The sequence below is a fragment of the Talpa europaea genome, assembly GCF_964194135.1.
Source record: "Talpa europaea genome assembly, chromosome: X".
Lineage (NCBI taxonomy): Eukaryota > Metazoa > Chordata > Mammalia > Eulipotyphla > Talpidae > Talpa > Talpa europaea.
This window is the reverse complement of record NC_140081.1, coordinates 19659464-19677708: the sequence shown is the minus strand read 5'-3', so window position 1 is coordinate 19677708 and position 18245 is coordinate 19659464. Positions and strand designations below refer to the sequence as shown.

Genomic DNA, 18245 nt, shown 5'->3' with positions numbered 1-18245 from the left:
AACTGGAACAGCACTTGGTATATATCACATGCTAAGTAAATATGAGTTGAAAAAAAGGATAGGTGGGAAAGCAGCTTACAAAGAGGGCAGCTGAAACATTTGAAAGGCTTTGTTGTGAAGGGGAACAGGCAAATGGGTGGAGATGGAAAAGTAGGTGTAAATCCTATTAACAGTTACTGTGATGTACTGGAGCCAGATCATACAGGTTCATGAGAGCAGCTCACTAAATATTCAAGAATTATCCCACCGATTTGTTAAGCCATTGTTCACTTTTTTAAAAAAGATTTATTTATTTATACAAGCACTGGGGTACAGTGGGAGGGTGAGAAAATTCACCAGAGCCAGAGCGGGGAGCAGAACAGGCAGACTGATGAAGTACAATGCTGAGGGGAGCAGCGGGGGCCAGGAGAGGTCTGTGGGCCATGTGGGCCCCTCTCCTGGGGCCAGGGATGGAACTGGCACTGCAGAGGCCGCGGGCAGCTTCACAGCCCAGCTCTCAACTGCTGCGCCACCTGTGAGGCCCAAGCCATTGTTCACTTGATGTTACCCATTGTGGGAGGATTTACACCATGGAGACTGGTAAACAGGACACTTGATGGGTTGTGTTGTGGTGGTGGTTTTCCTTGGTTTTCTTCCTCTTTCTTTCTTTTTTCTTTCTTTCTTTCTTTCTTTTTTCTTTTTTCTTTTTTTTTTTTTTTTTTGAATACCAGTTACCCAGCATACTAAAGTCTTTTGTTTGTGTTTCTTAAACTTTGCTTTGTTTTTAAAGAGGGAGTTAGGAACACATGTATGCAGGCAGGGGCATGGTTAATGGTTCAATAGGAAACAAATAAAAAGTACAAGTAGAGAGATTTGCCTGAATTGGAAACTATACAGGTTAATAGTAATAGGAAGAAAGAATGTGTGGATGTTATAGCTGTCAATATCTGTGATTTGTGATGGGAGCATGAGAAAATATTTTCTGATAACATCCAAACATCTTATATAGGATCATAGAAAATAGCCTAATTCTCTCTTACCATCAATAGTTACCATGTTCTTTATTTACCATTTACTTTTAGATATGCAGTATTTTTCAGCTCACATAAACACCAAATTCTGTTCAATATTCAAAACAATATACCCTATTATTATTGGCTGTATATAAAATTTCTGTGGAAACCATACGTTTGAGTTGTATTTTATGTCTTTTTAACATAACTGATCACATTCTCGGTCCTCCCTGGTGGCACAAGGGGTTAAGTCTCAGCACTGTGAACCTATTCACAGCCACTGCAGCACGAGTTTGATCCCCAGCCAGGGAGCTGGCCTACATGGGGCAGCAGACCTCTCCTGTCTTACCTGCTGCTCCTTTCAGCAGTATATTTTAGTAGATCCACCTGTTCTGCTCCCCACTCTGTCTCTGGTGAATCCTCTTACCTCCCACACCTCTGGCCTACACCCCTGCTCTTGTATGCATAAATAAATCTTAAAAAAAAATTGATGACATTGTCTTTTATGAAGTTACCTCTTATTGTCTTAATGTTTGCTTAGTATAGTTATTGCATGCTTGTTATGTCCATTTTCTTTTTCACTTGTACTTTCTCCATCATTTTTTTTGTCAAGTTCTAATTTACATTTTCATGTTTATATTTCCTTATCAACCATACATATTACAGTGTGTGATTGGAAACCCCTGATTATATCGTTGGAAGTTAGAAACCTCAAGCTCATATGCAAATGAAATTTTATTAGTACTTTCCAAAGCAGATTGTGTCCCTGCAATTTGAAAACATAATAAAGTTTGCCACTCCCTTATTGTATGTTTCATTAGCATGCCACTACTGCTGCTGTTCCTTAGCAGCTATTCAAATGCATGCTGTAAGGCCACTGACTCAAGTTTTCAGTTAGGATACAATCAAACTTTGGATTACTTCAAGAAAACCCCTTTTTTTAAAAGATTTATTTATGCATACAAGAACTGGGGTACAGGCCGGAGGTATGGGGAGTGAGAGGATTCACCAGAGGCAGAGTGGGGAACAGAACAAGCAGATTGACTGAAATATACTGCTGAGGGGAGCAGAGGGCGAGATGGGAGAGGTCTGCTGCGCCATGAGTATGGGTCAGCTCCCTGGCTGGGGATTGAACTCGTGCTGCAGTGGCTGCGGACAGCTTCATAGTGCTGCATCCTAGCCCCTTGTGCCCCCAGAGATGCTCAAGAAAACCTCTTTTCTTATTGAGGTAACATATACTTTCAGCACTGAGTATGCTGCAAAGCTGTAGGCTCACACCTCTTCAGATGTAGGTTTCCATACCCCTCCTGCCATCATTTTTATATAATTTTGCTGTCAGTTATCTTATAGTTTGATTTGTGAAGTTTGTGATGGTCTTTTGCTAAACACTGAATTCTTCTTCTGAAGCTGTATTTGGTGCCTGGCGTTGGCATCATTCTTCTATCATAAAAGTTTTGTGTAAGAGATTCCCATCCTGCTTATTTGCCCTCAGGCTTGTGCTGTAGTCCACTGATTTCTACCCTAGAAGTTAGTTGATGGAGCTCTTCAATTATAAAAATGATTCATTCCCTAGTGAACTGTCACCATATCTTACATGGTAGGCATCCCACAAATATTTGGTGAATGTGTAAATGCAGGCAAACTCAGAAATTACAATTATGTTATAATTGGAAACAAATCACAATAAAGCATAGATAAGTATTGAGCATTAACTCCATGTCTTCATTTTTTCTTGCATATACCATCATTAGCTATTTGATATTAAAGTGACTCATCTTACAGATAAAAACTGGCACATAGAAAAATTACTTTTACCACATTCTCTAACTTAGTACGGCAGAGCCAAGATTTGATCAAGTTATGTTTCATTCGATAGTCTGAGCTCATTGATATGGAAAGGATGTGTTTTTATAATACTTGTTACAAAATAAGTATATCTTACATACAATTTCCACCTTAAATTAGTTATCATTAAGGCATTTGCCTTGGAACTGCCTTTATATCCTCAGGCATATTTTCAATTCCAAAACATATCCCAAAATGCTGTAAGAAATGCCACTTGTATCAAGTGAAGTGAGCATCCCATCTGCCTTCATTGCTTATCAACTAATATTTCTCTCCCTGTCGAGGATGAGGGGGTAGAAAGAGAACACTTTGTGTACATAAGAAGCTACTGTGTGGAGTTACTTATGAAACTTCCTGCACTTTTTCTAGCAGTCAGGAAAAAAAAAAAGTCAATTTGGTTAGACCAAAAGCAAAGCACAAAAACAGCAGGTGACAATTAAAGAAGCAGAGTTAAATGTCACTGAGCCAAAATACTTCTCAAATGGAAACTCTAATAGTTCTTCCCACAGTAGACATGTAAGAAACTATAAAAAAAGTAGTTTTTTTTTTTTAATCAGTAGTTTCCCAAAATGAATGATTAGCGTCTATTTGTTAGGTCAGGCTGCTTCTAATGTCTTGATTATAGAAGAGATATACTGAAAAGTTGTTCTGAGGTATAAAGCTACGAAGGGTATTTTTTTTAAAGATTTATTTATGCATACAAGAACTGGGGTACAGGCCAGAGGTGTGGTGGGTGAGAGGATTCACCAGAGACAAAGTGGGTAACAGAACAGGCAGATCGATGGAAATACACTGCTGAGGGGAGTAGTGGGCAAGTCAGGAGAGGTCTGCTGCGCCATGTGGGTAGCTACCTGGCTGGGGATTGAACTCATGCTGCAGTGGCTGTGGATAGCTTCCTAGGTTGTGTCTTAACCCCTTGGGCCACTAGGGAGGCCCAATGAAGGGTATTTAAAAAAAAATTAATGGGAAAAAACATTCAAAGAGTAGCTGGAAAGAACTTTGGAAAGTTGTTGCATTTTGGAAATGAAATATTTTTTAAAGATTTTTTTTATTTATACAAGAGCTGGGGTACTAGTCAGAGGCAAGGGAGGGTGAGATAATTCACCAGAGACAGAGTAGGGAGCAGAATAGGCAGATGAACCGAAAACACTGCTGAGGGGAGCAGCAGGTGAGACAGGAGAGGTCTACTGTGCCATGTGGGTATCTCCCTGGCCGGCCGGGAATCAATGCCATGCTGTAGAGGTTGTGGACAGTTTCATAGCGCTGAGTCACCGGGGAGGCCCTGAGATTGAAAATTTAAAGATCGAAAACTTCACTTTTTCTTTTTGAAGTAATAACGGTTTACACCACCATTTATGACTCGGATAGGTTCACACCTCTTCAGATGTATGTTGCTACACCACCCCCACCACCAAACCACCCATAGTCTTCTGCTGTTGTCTACTCTCCACCTTCTGCTGAGGGGAGCTGCGGGCAGCTTCTCAGCCCAGTGCTCAACCAGTGAGCCCCTGGGGAGGCCCTTAGTTTTTTTTTTTTTTTTTAAGATTTATTTATTCATGCATACAGGAAATAGGGTACACACCAGAGGTTTGGGGGGTGAGACAGAGTGGGGAACAGAACAGGAGGATTGACTGAAATACACTGCTGAGGGGAGCAGCGGGCAAGTCAGGAGCGGTCTGCTGAGCCATGTGGTTTGCTCCCTGGCCGGCCGGGGATCGAACTCATGCTACAGTGGCTGCAGATAGCTTCATAGGTGTGTCTTAACCCCTTGTGCCACCAGGGAGGTCCCCAGAATATTTTAGTTTGATGAGTCCATTTGTTTATTTTTGCTTTTGTTTCTCTTGAGATAGAGTCTGGTCTCCAAAGACATCCCTGTAGCCTTTGTTGTGGAGTGTTTTGCCTGTGTTTTCTTCTATGTATCTTATGGTTTCAGATCTTACATTTGAGTCTTACATCCAGTTTGAAGTAATTTTTGTATAGGGTGTGAGATAGTGGTCTGGTTTCATTCTTTTGCATGTGGCAAAACATGCAAAACATCATTTGTTGAAGAGACTTTCCTTTCTCCAGTGTACACCCTTTGTTTCTTTGTTGTAGATTCATTGTCCATGTAGTTGTAGGTTTATTTTAGGGCTCTCAGTTCTGTTCTATTGGTCTGTTTTTTTTTTTTTTTAATTTGTGTTCCTATACCATACTGTTTTGATTAGCTCTGTAGCATAATTTGAAATCTGGAAGTGTAATATATCTGCTTTTTCTCTCTCTCTCTTTTTTTTTTTTTTTTTTTGGTCAGGATTGCTTTGGCTATTTGTGGGTTCCATATTATTTGTTCTAGTTCTTTGAATAATGTCATTAAAATTTTGGTAGGGATTACAGTGAATCCCTGTGTTGCTTTGGGTAAATTTGTCATTTAAACAATGTTAAATCTTCCAATCCATGAGCACAGCGAATCTTTCTGTTTCTTTTTTGTCATCTTCTATTTCTGTGACATTGTCTTAACAGTTTTTATTGTACAAGTCCTTCACCTCCTTTGTTAGGTTTATTCCTTGGTATTTAATAGTTTTTGATCTCGTCTAGTTTGTTTTTATATATAGGAATGCAATTGATTTTATAACCTAACACTTTACTGATATGCTGTTTTATTTCCTTTTTTTTAGTGGGGACTTTTAAGATTTTCTGTGTATATTATCATGTTATCTGCAAATAGTGATAGTTTTACTTCTTCTTTTCCAATTTGGTTTCCATATATTTCTTCTTTTTGCCTAATTAGCTAGGACTTCGAAAATCAAGAGCACTTCACTTTGATTAGATGCATACAGAAGGCATTTAATGCTTGGTTACCAAGCATTCAACTTAAAGGTGATTTATGTGAAAATTTCCATTTAGTTGACTTTTATCCACCAGCTTCTGTGCATTTGTTAACAGATGCTGTTGGGATCTCCATTCCTATTTAATTATCAGTGCCCCTTCCCTCCAAAAATGATGCCAGGAAAGAGAGTGCATTTGTGGAAGGCATGTTTCAGTACAAGGAAGCCAAAATAATTAGGTGATTGAAATAAATTGATAATTGGTAAATTTTGGGATAGGATTTTGAAAATTTTTTTGTATTTTTTTTCCTCTACTAGAATCAAAATTTCTTGACAACAGATCTTTGGCCTCCTTTATTTTCCTATGTATTCCCAAGGACCAGAATGTAGCCTAGTACCAGCATGTAACCTAGCTGCTATAACTACCCTAGTTATAGTAACTCACCAAATGCTTTTTAAAATATTTTCACTGTCTCATTGTCTATCCAGCATTTCATAATTAATAATATCCCTTCAGCTACCATTATTTATTGAATTGAATACATGATGTTTAAGTTCTAGTTGCGTAGGTATGCTTATCATTGTTTGGTTAATGGCTAAAAAGTTGAGCTAGTTTTCAGTGTATCTGGTCTCCTATAAGTCTTTGATTATTTTTTTTGTTTTTGTTTACTGTTAGGCTGTAGGTAAGCATATATTTTGAGCACTGTTTTCTACTTGTACCAAGGTAATAATGATAGATTTCTGCTAGCTATGCTATAAACATTGAAAGGAATGACTGCACATATAAAAGAGAAAATTTAGTGTTTTCTCATGGATACATAAAATCCATTGCTTTTTATCATTAATTTTATTATAAAGCAATTATTTTCATTAATACAAATTGTTTTCATTCCTATATTTTCATAATCCTTTAATGAGAAGCATTGTTATTAGGTGATTAAAAAAAACTTGCATAGTAAATGAAAAGATAAAATTATGGACTAGATTAATTAAGGAATACTTAATTTAGTGAAGGCAGACTATGGTATAAAGTTAAAGAATTTAACTTGAGGGTACTTGTGAAAGTTACCTGTTAGAATGTTATCCATTGTATATGGTATCTTATAACTGGAAAATGCGTATACGTAGAATGTAGTACTTGATTTAAATTACTAAAATTGAGAATAACTCTCTTACCCTTTAATGAATTAGTCCCACTGACATGTTATTGCCTACCACTTATAGACTCTGGTGCTCAGAGATCAAGTGACATTATAACATAAATCTGTTCATTTCCAAACCTCAGGTGATGATCCTGTATATTTGATTCCACCTTGTGTATTTGATTCCATTTACAAACTTAATTTTGATTGTGTCTATATACATGTGCTCATATTTTCATATTTAGAGCTGTTTGACCACATCTTAGAGCTGTATGATCACAAGTTTCTCCTTCTTGGTTCACCCATTTGCCTTTTGTTACAATAAATTTATCTATCTTTATACTTTTTCTTCCTAATACAGATTTTGTGGGAGCTGATCCAAGTTTATTCTGATTGTTTCTAAATGATATCCTTTTTTATTTCTTTATGAAACTCTTAAAGTCTGATCAAACTTGCAGTGTACAGTTATACATCTATTGGCTTGAAATCCTTCTTCTTTTTTATTATACATTATACACATTGTAATGCAGTATTTCAATTCCTGTCTTTCTCTGGGCAGAAAACTCACCTGAGGTTTTAGACAGTAGAGCTGCTTGTTTAGACATCCCAGAGGTGTTTCAAGGTTGTGCCTTGCAGCTAATCAGGCTTTCTGGAGGTTGATTGCCCAAATAAGAACAGTCTTATTGAAGGTACCAGTTTCCTAACACTCTCATTTCACATGGACTTTTATTTTTGGGGAGAAGGCCATGCTGGAAGAAAACTTTGTATAACTTTGCTTTGGTTATTTCTTTTTGATATTTCTAGTCCTTTCATTATTGTATAAAATATGTTGTCAAATTACAGAATTGGGTGTTCACTGAATAGAGAATGTGGAAACAAGATAGGCTGACTGAGAAAAAGAAAATAATTTTAATCCCATAGCATTCAACTCTGCTAATGTCTTGAAACATGTCCTCCTAGTTTTGAACATGAAATTATTACTCTAGTATACATAAATTACACATTTTGCTTTCTTGATGTTACATTGAAAAACGATTCTTTCAAAATTTCTTAAAAGATAACTTTTTGAATGATTTTATGATATATAAATTATATATTCTGTCATTTCTAATTGTGAAGCCACTTGTAATGATCTGAAATTTTCCCATTTTTTGTATGATAACTGTTTCTTTTTTTGTATTGTAAATTGTGCTTAAATTTTACATGAAGTTTACATAAATCTTCATGTAAAATTTCTGTTTTTTTATGAATCTGTTGCTATTTTTTAAGATTATTTATATAAGTGCTGGGTACAGTCAAAAGCGCAGGAGGATGAGAGAATTCACCAGAGCCAGAGCAGGGAACAGAACAGGCAGATAGACAAAATACACTGCTGAGGGTAGCAGTGGGCACGGCAGGAGAGGTCTGCGCGCCATGTGGGACCTTTGCCAGCGGCCGGGGATTGAACCGGTGCTGCAGAGGCCACGGGCAGCTTTGCAGCCCAGTGCTCAACTGCTGCGCCACCAGGGAAGGCCCAATTTCTGATTATTTTTAAGTAGTGGATTCTTCAAGGGAAAATTACTGCGTCACTGAATATGATTTTTTATAGGTTTTGGTAGACATTGCCAAAATGTTTTTCAGAGAGTTGGAACCAATTTGATAATCTCCAAGCAAAGTAGGACTTTGGCCAAATACTGAAGCCTCTGCAACACTTTGTCTTTTACCATTTTTTGATAATTTCATAGGCAAAGGAAATATAATTAAAAACCCACATCTTTATTTGATTTACATGTCTTTGAATAATACTGAAGTTGCATCTTATGTGTATTTACTTTTGTTACACTTCACTCATTAGACACAGTAATCACTACTACTGTGGAAAATATAGATTATCTTCAGTAATGGAACCATATGGCTCACACTGTCATCATTTTGATAATGTCCTTGAGATACTCAAGCTGAAATTGTAGTAAGATAGCATTCTCTTAAAGAGTAAAGGTAAAGTACTGAGAACTGTGATGTAATGATTGGATTTTAATTCTAATCTAACTAGTGTGTGAACGAGCCACCAAACCGCTATGGATTTCAGTTTCTTCATGTGAAAAACAATGGAATTTCACTAACTGATTTATTTGTTCCATTATGTTCCTCAATATCAATGGTCTGATAGGTATAGAAGCACTCATCAGCACTGGTGATAAAATACTTTAGCAGTATTATGAGTTCTCAATATTTTCATTTTGAGATGGTTTCAAAGATTGGGTTAGTAATTATTAATGTATACCTTTGTGGCAGTTAACCCTTTATACAGTGATGTTTATTGCAAAAATTACTTTCATAAAAGTTCTTTTTTGGTAATTTTTTATTTTGTGTGTTCAGCCACTTCTCTCATTTTATACACTTTAATGTCTTGTAACTAAAAAGTGTAAACCACATCTTGTCATTCTCATATTCCTCAGATGGTGTAGTACTTACTATCTGTGACATTGTTTTTTTGGTTGGCTGCTATCATACACGATTCTCATCAATTTCTAGGGCTTTGACTACTCTTTTTCAATTTCCTAACAATTATTAAGGTGTTACAGGATCCTAGGCATTGGCACTGGGGTAAATATTGTCAGTGAGGATTACTCCCACGTCATGAAGTTTCTGCGATTATTTTGGGGATACCTCGTCCACTGATTGTATTATAGGCTAAACATATTCTGTGGCACATAAGAATTGCTTTGTAAATATGTAATAAATGATGAATGGCCTTTCCCTCCAACCAGCTTCTCTGGCTTTTCAATAATCGCACTAATGGTCTCCTACACTAGGTCTGTTTTTGTATTAATAACAAAAACAACAGTTACAATATAGCAATCTTAAGGCTTAATAACATTTAATCTTTTCTAAACATTATTGCACTTGATCTTCATAACACCATGATGAGTTTGGGACTCTAGTATTTATTTCATAGATAAGGAAACAGAAGTAGATGATGTTAAGGATATTTCTTTACAGCTATAAATATTTAGGTATGGAAATTTTTTAAATCAAGGTCTTTAGATTCAGAATTGCTCATTATTGCATGGCATCGTACTCTTTTCTAATAAATTCCTCTTAATGAATTTATATTTCCAAGTGAATTTCATCACTTGAATTTTATCAAATGATGAAGTCACTCAATATTTGAAATGAAAACACAAAGTAAAATTATTGTTTACTTAAGTAAAAGAGGACTGTATTAGTCAATCACCATCTCTTGTATTAGAGTGTTTTGGGGCTTGAAGGTAACCCAGAGACGGGAAGATCTGTCAACATTCAGGTGTGGGAGCAGGTCGATGTCACATTTAGAAGCATGCTTAATTGGGCGAAACCTTGTTCATTGATTTGCATTCAGAATTTTATTTATTGGAGTGGGTCCACTTTGATTGGCAGAGTTTTAGAGGAGGGATGTTTGCCACTGGTGGACTTGGGGAAGCATGACCAAGATCATGTAAGCAAGTAATTGTTAATTAGTTAAGTGATACTGAAATTTGAATGGATGGCTACTACTTGTAATCATGACTACAGAACAGCCAGGTTCCTTCTTCTGTTGTCCTCTTACATTTTATTAATCTTTATACCCTCAGAATTTTGCATATGGGCTTTTCCAAAAACTGGATTAAAATATCTGAAAGTTTAATGATTTCATTTTGGACCCGTTTAAGAATATATGTCTTTCATCACCTTGTTTTCATTACACAGCCTCTATTTCAGTTCTCTTAACACTTCCTATCTAGAATGTGGTCCTTATTCCTCCTTCCCTTCATTTTTTCCTCCTTCAACCTATTCTGCGCTTAACAGTTTTACTTTACAGAAATTTAATGGCATCACATTCTTGCTTAAAAGCAGTTATTCTCCTTAGGGATTGGGGTCAAAATCAGGGGGTTGCAATTGTATGGGGAATATAAAAATTAAAAAAAAAATTAAAAATGCAGTTACTCTCCATCCTATCAAGTTAATGCCAAATTTTCTAGCTTGCTACTCATGATCTCTCAGTTTTCCACATATAGTCCACCCTTTTATCTTATTATTTATCATTTCCCTCTCTCAAGCTAAGTCACCAAGAGACACTATATTCAAGACTAAGCTGTCCCTACTTCTGCTCCTCTGCTTATGCTTTTCTTCTGCCTGCAGTACCCTTCTCCATTTCCAGTGAATGACACCCTGTGCACTCTTATTTTTGTTTCCTAAGCATAAGGAAATTTTTTTGTCCCCAATAATAATATAACTTCTTCCTTTTTGAGAACATATTAAAACATTGATTGTACCAATTAGCGAAATGCATTCTAAATTCTGTTCAGGAGCTCCCTGGTGGCCTAGGTGTTATGTTCTCAATGCTGTCACCACAACTGCCTGAGTTCAAACCCCAGCGAGGGAGCTAACCCACATATGGCACAGCAGACCTCTCCTGTCTGCCCAGTGCTCTCCTCAGCAGTGTTTCAGTAAATCTGCCTATTCTGCTCCCCACTCTCTCTCTCTGGTGAATCTTCTCACCCTCCCCCATACCTCTGACCTACACCCCAGTTCTTCTTTTTTTTAAAGATTTATTTATTTATGCAAGAATCGGGGTACAGGCCAGATGTGTGGGAGGGTGAGAAGATTCACCAGAGACAGAGTGGGGAACAGAACAGGCAGACTGACGAAATACACTGCTGAGGGGAGCAGCAGACGAGACAGGAGAGGTCTGCCGCGCCATGTGGGACCCTCACTGGCCAGCTGGGATCAAACCCCTGCTGCAGAGGCTGAGGACAGCTTCACAGTGTGGCGCTCAATCACCTGCACCACCAGGGAGGCCCTACACCCCAGTTCTTCTATGTAAAAAGAAATTCTGTTCAGCAGTGCAATTATATTGTACTTTTCTTAATATTTATTCCAAATTGTGAACAGAATTCTTGAATTCTCAGTCTTGTGACTCTCTTAGATAATCTGTTAAAACATTTTAAAACATAATAGGCTATTAATAAATTCATCTTAAGGAAATGAAGCATATTTTTGAATGTCTAAATTCCTTTCTTTGGAGAAAGACATATGGAATTGTACCTACTGTTACAGCTGAATTCCACACAATTTCAGAAGTGGAATGGTAATATATAGGGGCAAAAGGCAATCGTTGATTAAATAGTGCATAATTATTTCAGTGGCTAATATCTAAGAATTTTTGCTTTCATTTGCAAGATGTTTTATGTAGAGAAAATATATGAGTTTTTGACATTTGCTTGGGGCAGTAAAAATAATGCTTGATCTATTCTTACCTGTATTTCTTTTAATCATGGCATATATTTAAGCTCAAACATATATGCACAAGTCAATGTATAATGGAGCGATAAATAGGGATCGGTCAGCCTTTTTTAATTAAATGCCTTTCTTACAGCACTGTTTTATTCAATACACTCAAAAACAAACAAATTCTAAAACTATGCTCATCATAGATAAAACTGACGACTTAGGGAGAAAGAAGAGCTTGAGTTTTAAGAAATGGTGAAGAAGGGTGGCATCCTCCATGCAATGAGCACTTGAAAAAGAATCATCAAATGAAAGGGAGATTTTAGGTCCAGAATTTGAAAGCTAAGTCAGAAAGATTGTTTTAGAAAGACAGTGCTTACGCACAAAGTATCGTCCTTAAAATATACTTGTGAAAAGTTACCTTTGCCATTTGTTGGTTAATGATTACATTAGGGAACCGAGGATATGCATCACATGGCTTTGAAACTCTCAGCATTGTGCATTGAAGTGTCCAATTAGTGTATTTTTGGGGGAAAAAAACTAAGAAAATAAAATAGTAGATGACATAGCAGTCAGTTTCTTTGTAATTTTGTTTTTACTTATTTACTCCAAATGTGGTCTTCAAGCCAGCAGCTTCAGCATCAGCTGGGAGAGAGCTAATGGGAAATGCAGAGCCTCAACTCCTCCCTGACCTACTGAATCCAATTCGATTCTGATTTTGAAAAGTTCCCAGGTGATTCATATGCACATTAAAAATGGAATACTGTATTATACTGTGAATAGAAGCAGACCAAGGAACATTTGTTACCTTTCCCCTCCTCTGTAACTCTTTTTAAAAATACTTTAAAAATAGTTGTTATGATTAATCATGTTCCTGCACTTGTGAGGGAACTCAGTGAACTCTTCGAGCTCCTTTTATGCTAGTGGACTTGAGATTTGATCCTCGCCTCTTTTGTTCATAGTCAGAACACCTGACTGGAATATACATATATAACTTAAAACAGATCTTTTAATACTAGTTAAGTTAAGATAAATATATGGCAAGAAAAAATGCCTGGCTCATGTCTCCAAAGTTGCCTTGGCCTCTTGCCAAGATGTACGTTTTAACACTTCAGGGATTAATCCTACACTTCACATGAAGGATTGTTTTCACATCTTGATTCCCTGGAATGAGTGTGCTGGGTAAATTGTAATGCCAAGTAGCAAAAGGACCTTTTGAAGGAGCTGCCACTTATTATGTGTGTTATTACAAATTATTATTGACTTTAAATCCTGGGTTTCTTTCATTCCCTAGATGTGGCAAAGGACATAATGTCAGATCAAATTTATGTGAAGGACTCTTAAACTTAGCTCTACAGTCTGAAAAGGAAAGTGACATCTGACTTTTAACAGATGCACCATAATGTAAACACATATTTTTTTAATATACTTAAGGAGTATCACCAATCATTATACATATGGTGCATTGTTATTTTATTTTTATTGTGGAACTACGTGGTTCATTTTAACACAGAGACATATTTTGCTCTTTACATACTTAATTACCAGCAAAAATTTGATTAGGAGTTGCAGACTTTTCTTACTGGAAGTCAATGCATTAAGCTCTTTTGTGTAATTGTTTAATTACCATGAGCCATTTTAATTGACATGCTAATATAACCATCCATGAAAAGGAAGATGTTATCTTTTATTTCTGTTTCTTGTCTGATGAAAACCACTCTCTTAGATGGGCTAGTTTGGCAATTTGACTTAGGAAAAAGTATTATGGAATGAAGTTTTTACGTGAACAAGGAAAAGGAATTAACTTTAGTGCTCATCTCATTGGCCTGCCAAATTGGAAGGACATTTTAGTCCTGATTATCATGTTCTAATTAGTCTCTGGAGGACATTCATGGACAATCGAGTGCTCATTAATCTGTCTTCTTCCTGTAACATTGATTTGTTCAGTCCCCTCTCAGAGATTCAAATATAGAAACCAAAAATTGATGTTTGGTGTTAATGTGCTTACAGATGTTGCCACCACTTATCCAGATAAGAAGTCCATCTTAATGTACATCACTTCACTGTTCCAAGTGTTGCCTCAACAAGTCAGCATCGAAGCCATCCAGGAAGTGGAAATGTTGCCAAGGCCATCGAGAGTTATGAGGGAAGAACATTTTCAACTACATCACCAAATGCACTATTCTCAACAGGTAAAATATCTAAAAAGGGCAAATATATCAGTTATTTTCTGTTTTCTATGTGTTTAGGTATCTCACACACATCTATTATATCTATGGATATACCATAGTATATCTAAACATATACACAGGTGTGTTGTATGCATGCCTAGCAGAATATGTGTCTCTATGTGTGTATTTCTATATGTACATGTATGTATATACACGCACACATACATATGGAGAAAGAGAGAGAAGAACTCTGTAAAGCTAAATTTTATCCGATGCCACAGATTATAATTTTCAAAGTGCATTGTTAAAATACTCTGCTATTAATATGTACCATGTTATAGAAATATGGAACACCAAATATATTGCATTTCCATCATGAAAAAAATGTTATGAAATGTGTAAATATTAAACTTTACTTTAACTAGGTCAGTGAGGAAAGTATCACAGCAAGAGCAAAGGTTAAGTGCTCTTTTAAATATTTTCCTAATTTGGTGGCAACCTGCTATTGTGTTAACAAATTTTGATTATTCATGGTAATATTTTTGATAAGAGAAAAATGGTTTAAATATTTAAACAGAAGTTAAGTGGGCAATATACATAATAAAGATTTTTATTATTTTATTGTACAGAATCCAGTGGGATTCTTCCATTACATGGCTTGCCCTCAATCCAACAACGAATATTTGGGGTGTTTTCTTATACTTTCTTTGACACAACAATGATGAAACAGCCTTTTGCAAAATTTCTGCTGAAGGCGTGGAAAGCTCATAGGCCTAATTTTCTCACTCTACTGAGCTGGTTCTATATTTAGCTTATGAAAGCTTCAGTCATTTCCAGGGTATTGACCTGATGAATTCTGGTTTTGTTTACTTTGGATTCAGAGAAAATTGCTTTTGGATGCCTGTTTCTGCCAGATTGAAGAGCACAGTCCCATATTAGTGTTGGATTTGTGTCAGTGTGGAATCCTTCTAGTTAAATCTGAGCCTCAGACCATTCCTGATTACTTCAGTTCTTGAAGTCTACCAGTTTCTAATATCACTTATATGTATTTAGAATCAACGTTTTCATATCACTGTTTCCATTTAATGTTCGTTGTCCTGGTGTGTTGGCAAGCCATCCTTCTAGGGTTACTTAAGATGTCTCCTCCTCCTCTCTGTCCCTTGCTCTAATCCTCCTCTGCAGATCACAGTCAGTCTAGCACAGGGCTATGAACGAACTCCTTCCTCTCCTAAGCCTCGGTTCAAGAGCTATGCCTACACGCAGGCTGCTTATGTTGCCACCTCTGATGCCACTCGGAGCTCATTTCCTTCACAGGTGTGTTCACATTTACTCTCTGTTCAGAAACCAAAGAATTCCTTCAGCCCAGATAATCGAACATGACTTTCCTTTGAATTTTGCAGTGCCTTTTTTTTGTCATTCAAGAGATTTTTCATAGTTCCCATTTGTATTAGATACTCTCACATGATGCTGTTTTGTCATCGGGACTTCTGTAAATTTAACATATGTTATTCTTCATGAATGGGAATATTCTGAATAGTGATTTGTACTTTCATTACAGAATTGCAATGGTCCCTCCTAATCCATATTTTGCATTCTGTGGTTAACCATGGTTCAAAAGTAAATACAATGAAGATATGGGGGTGGGGGAAGTGGAGTGATATCACAGTTATATTGCTTTTATTATGGTGTATTATTATCCTATTTTGTTACTGATTATTGTTAATATCCTCCGCTCCCTGATTTAGAAATGAAACTTTAGGATAACTAGGTGTGTGTGGGAGAAAACACAGTGTATATATAGGAATAATGGGTTTGGTACTATCTGTGGCTTCATCCTTGAGTGTCTTAGAACATTGTCTCCTGTGGTTTAATAAAGGGGGCTTCTCTGCCTGTTAGCTTCTCTTTTACAAAAGCTATCAGTGATTATAGGAAAATATGAAGCTTATTAAAGGTTTACATAATTAAATTTTTGAAAGGATAAATAGGATAAATAGATGAAATGTGCTAGCTACACTTTTTGGGGATATTTTTCTATATAACTAATATGTAAACAAAATATAAGCTCTATATAGCTGCCTTATAATTTTTTAATTGTTAATACTTCTTTAATATATATTTTCTTTTAATTTTTTTAAAGATTTATTTATTTATTTATACAAGCACTGGCTACAGTCAGAAGCACAGGAGGGTGAGAGAATTCACCAGAGCGAGAGCAGGGAGCAGAATAAACAGACTGACGAAGTACATTGCTGAAGGGAGCAGCGGGCGCAGCAGGAGATGTCTGCGTGCCATGTGGGACCCTTGCTGGTGGCCCGGGATCGAACCGGAGGCGCAGCCTAGGGCTCAACTGCTGCGCCACCAGGGAGGCCCTCTTTTAAAAAAATTTATTGAGTTAACATTGGTTCATTTAGAGGTATAGGATCTCCCCATTCAAGTGTAAATACAAGACCACACCCACCACAAAGACATCCAAAGTCATTCAGGATAGTCCATGGTGCTCTGTCCCCACTTTGCCCTATCTCTGCTTTCTCTGGTAGCCTGAGTTCTACATTTAGATTTCTAGCATTGTTTTTTTTTTAAGATTTATTTATTTATTTATGCATAGAAGAACAGGGGTATAGGCTTGGGGTGAGAGAATTCACCAGAGACAGAGTAGGGAGCAGAACAGGCAGATGTACTGACATATGCTGCTGCGGGGAGCAGCAGGCGAGTCAGGAGAGGTCTACTGTGCCTTGTGGGTTAGCTCCCTGGCCAGGGATGGAACTCATGTTGCCCTGGCTAGCAACAACTTGATAGTGCTGTGTCTTTAACTCCTGCACCACCAGGGAGGCCCTAGGGTTTTATTACTAGTTTGTCTTTACCTGACTCTTTGGTTTTTCTGCATTCCACATATAAGTAACACCATCTAATTGTCTTTCTCTTTCTGACTTCAATTAGTATAATCCCCACCAGTTCAATCCATGTTGTCACAAATGGTGCTTTTATCTTTTTTTTTTTTTTTAATATAGCTGAGTAGTATTCCAGGGTGTATAATAATACATCTTCCTAACCCATTACTCATCTGTAATTGAACACATAGGGTGATTCCATAGCTTGGCTATTATAAATAGTGTAGCAACAAACATGGAAGTGCATGAATCCCTTTGAATTAGCATTTTTTACATTCGCCAGGTAGATACCAAGGACTGGAATTACTGGATCATATGGAGGATTCATTTTTTAATCATTTGACAAAACCCCATACTATTTTCCTTAGGGGCAGAACCAGTTTGCGTGCCCAACAGTGTAAGAGTGTTCATTTTTATCTGTACTTTTGCCAGTACTTGTTCCTTGGCTTTTTGATATAGCCATTTGCACTGGTATGAGATGGCAGCTCATTGTGGTTTTGATTTGCATTCCTTTGATGATAAGTGATGATGAAAAATTTTTCATGTGCTTGATAGCTCTGTATAGTTTTTTTTTTTTTTTTTGAGAAGTGCCTATTGAGCTCTTCTCCCCATTTTTTGATTGGGTTATTTGTTTTCTTTTTGTTGAGTTATATGTGTTCTTTGTCCATCTTGGATATCAGCCTCCTGTCAGATGTATGGCATGCACGTATTTCCTTCCATTCAGTAGGATGTCTTTTTGTTTTAGTGAAAATTTCTTTTGCTCTGCACAAGACTTTTAGTTCAATAGAGCCCTAATTGTTTATATTCTTTTTTGTTTTTTCTTGCTGTTGGAGATGAATCCACAAAGTCATCTCTGAAGCCTGTATCCTGAAATAATTTGCTTGTGTATTTTCCTCTGTCTTTCATAGTTTCAGGTCTTAGTTAAAAGTCTTTTATCTGTTTTTGAGTTAATTTTGTTTATTGTGAGAGATAGTGGTCTAGTTTCATTATTTTGTATATTCCTTTGTCATAGATTAACTGTCCATGTGTTTTTGGGTTTATTTTTGGCCTTTCAATTCTGTTCCATTGGTCTGTGTGTTAGTTGTTGTTCCAGTACCATACTATTTCCATTATTATAGCTTTGTAGAATAACTTGAAGTCTGGGAGTGTGATACTGCCATTCTTCATTTTGTTTATC

At 36.8% G+C, this 18245-nt stretch overlaps 1 protein-coding gene across 1 annotated transcript in view; it reads left to right on the top strand.

Moving 5' to 3' along the window:
* The window catches only part of DMD (dystrophin), a gene marked incomplete at both ends in the record, with an annotated part of 1915324 nt that overhangs the window by 436168 nt on the left and 1460911 nt on the right, over positions 1–18245 (top strand). The window contains 2 exon segments of the mRNA XM_084258879.1: positions 14020–14201; positions 15363–15494. Coding sequence (XP_084115005.1) covers positions 14020–14201; positions 15363–15494 — 314 coding nt within the window.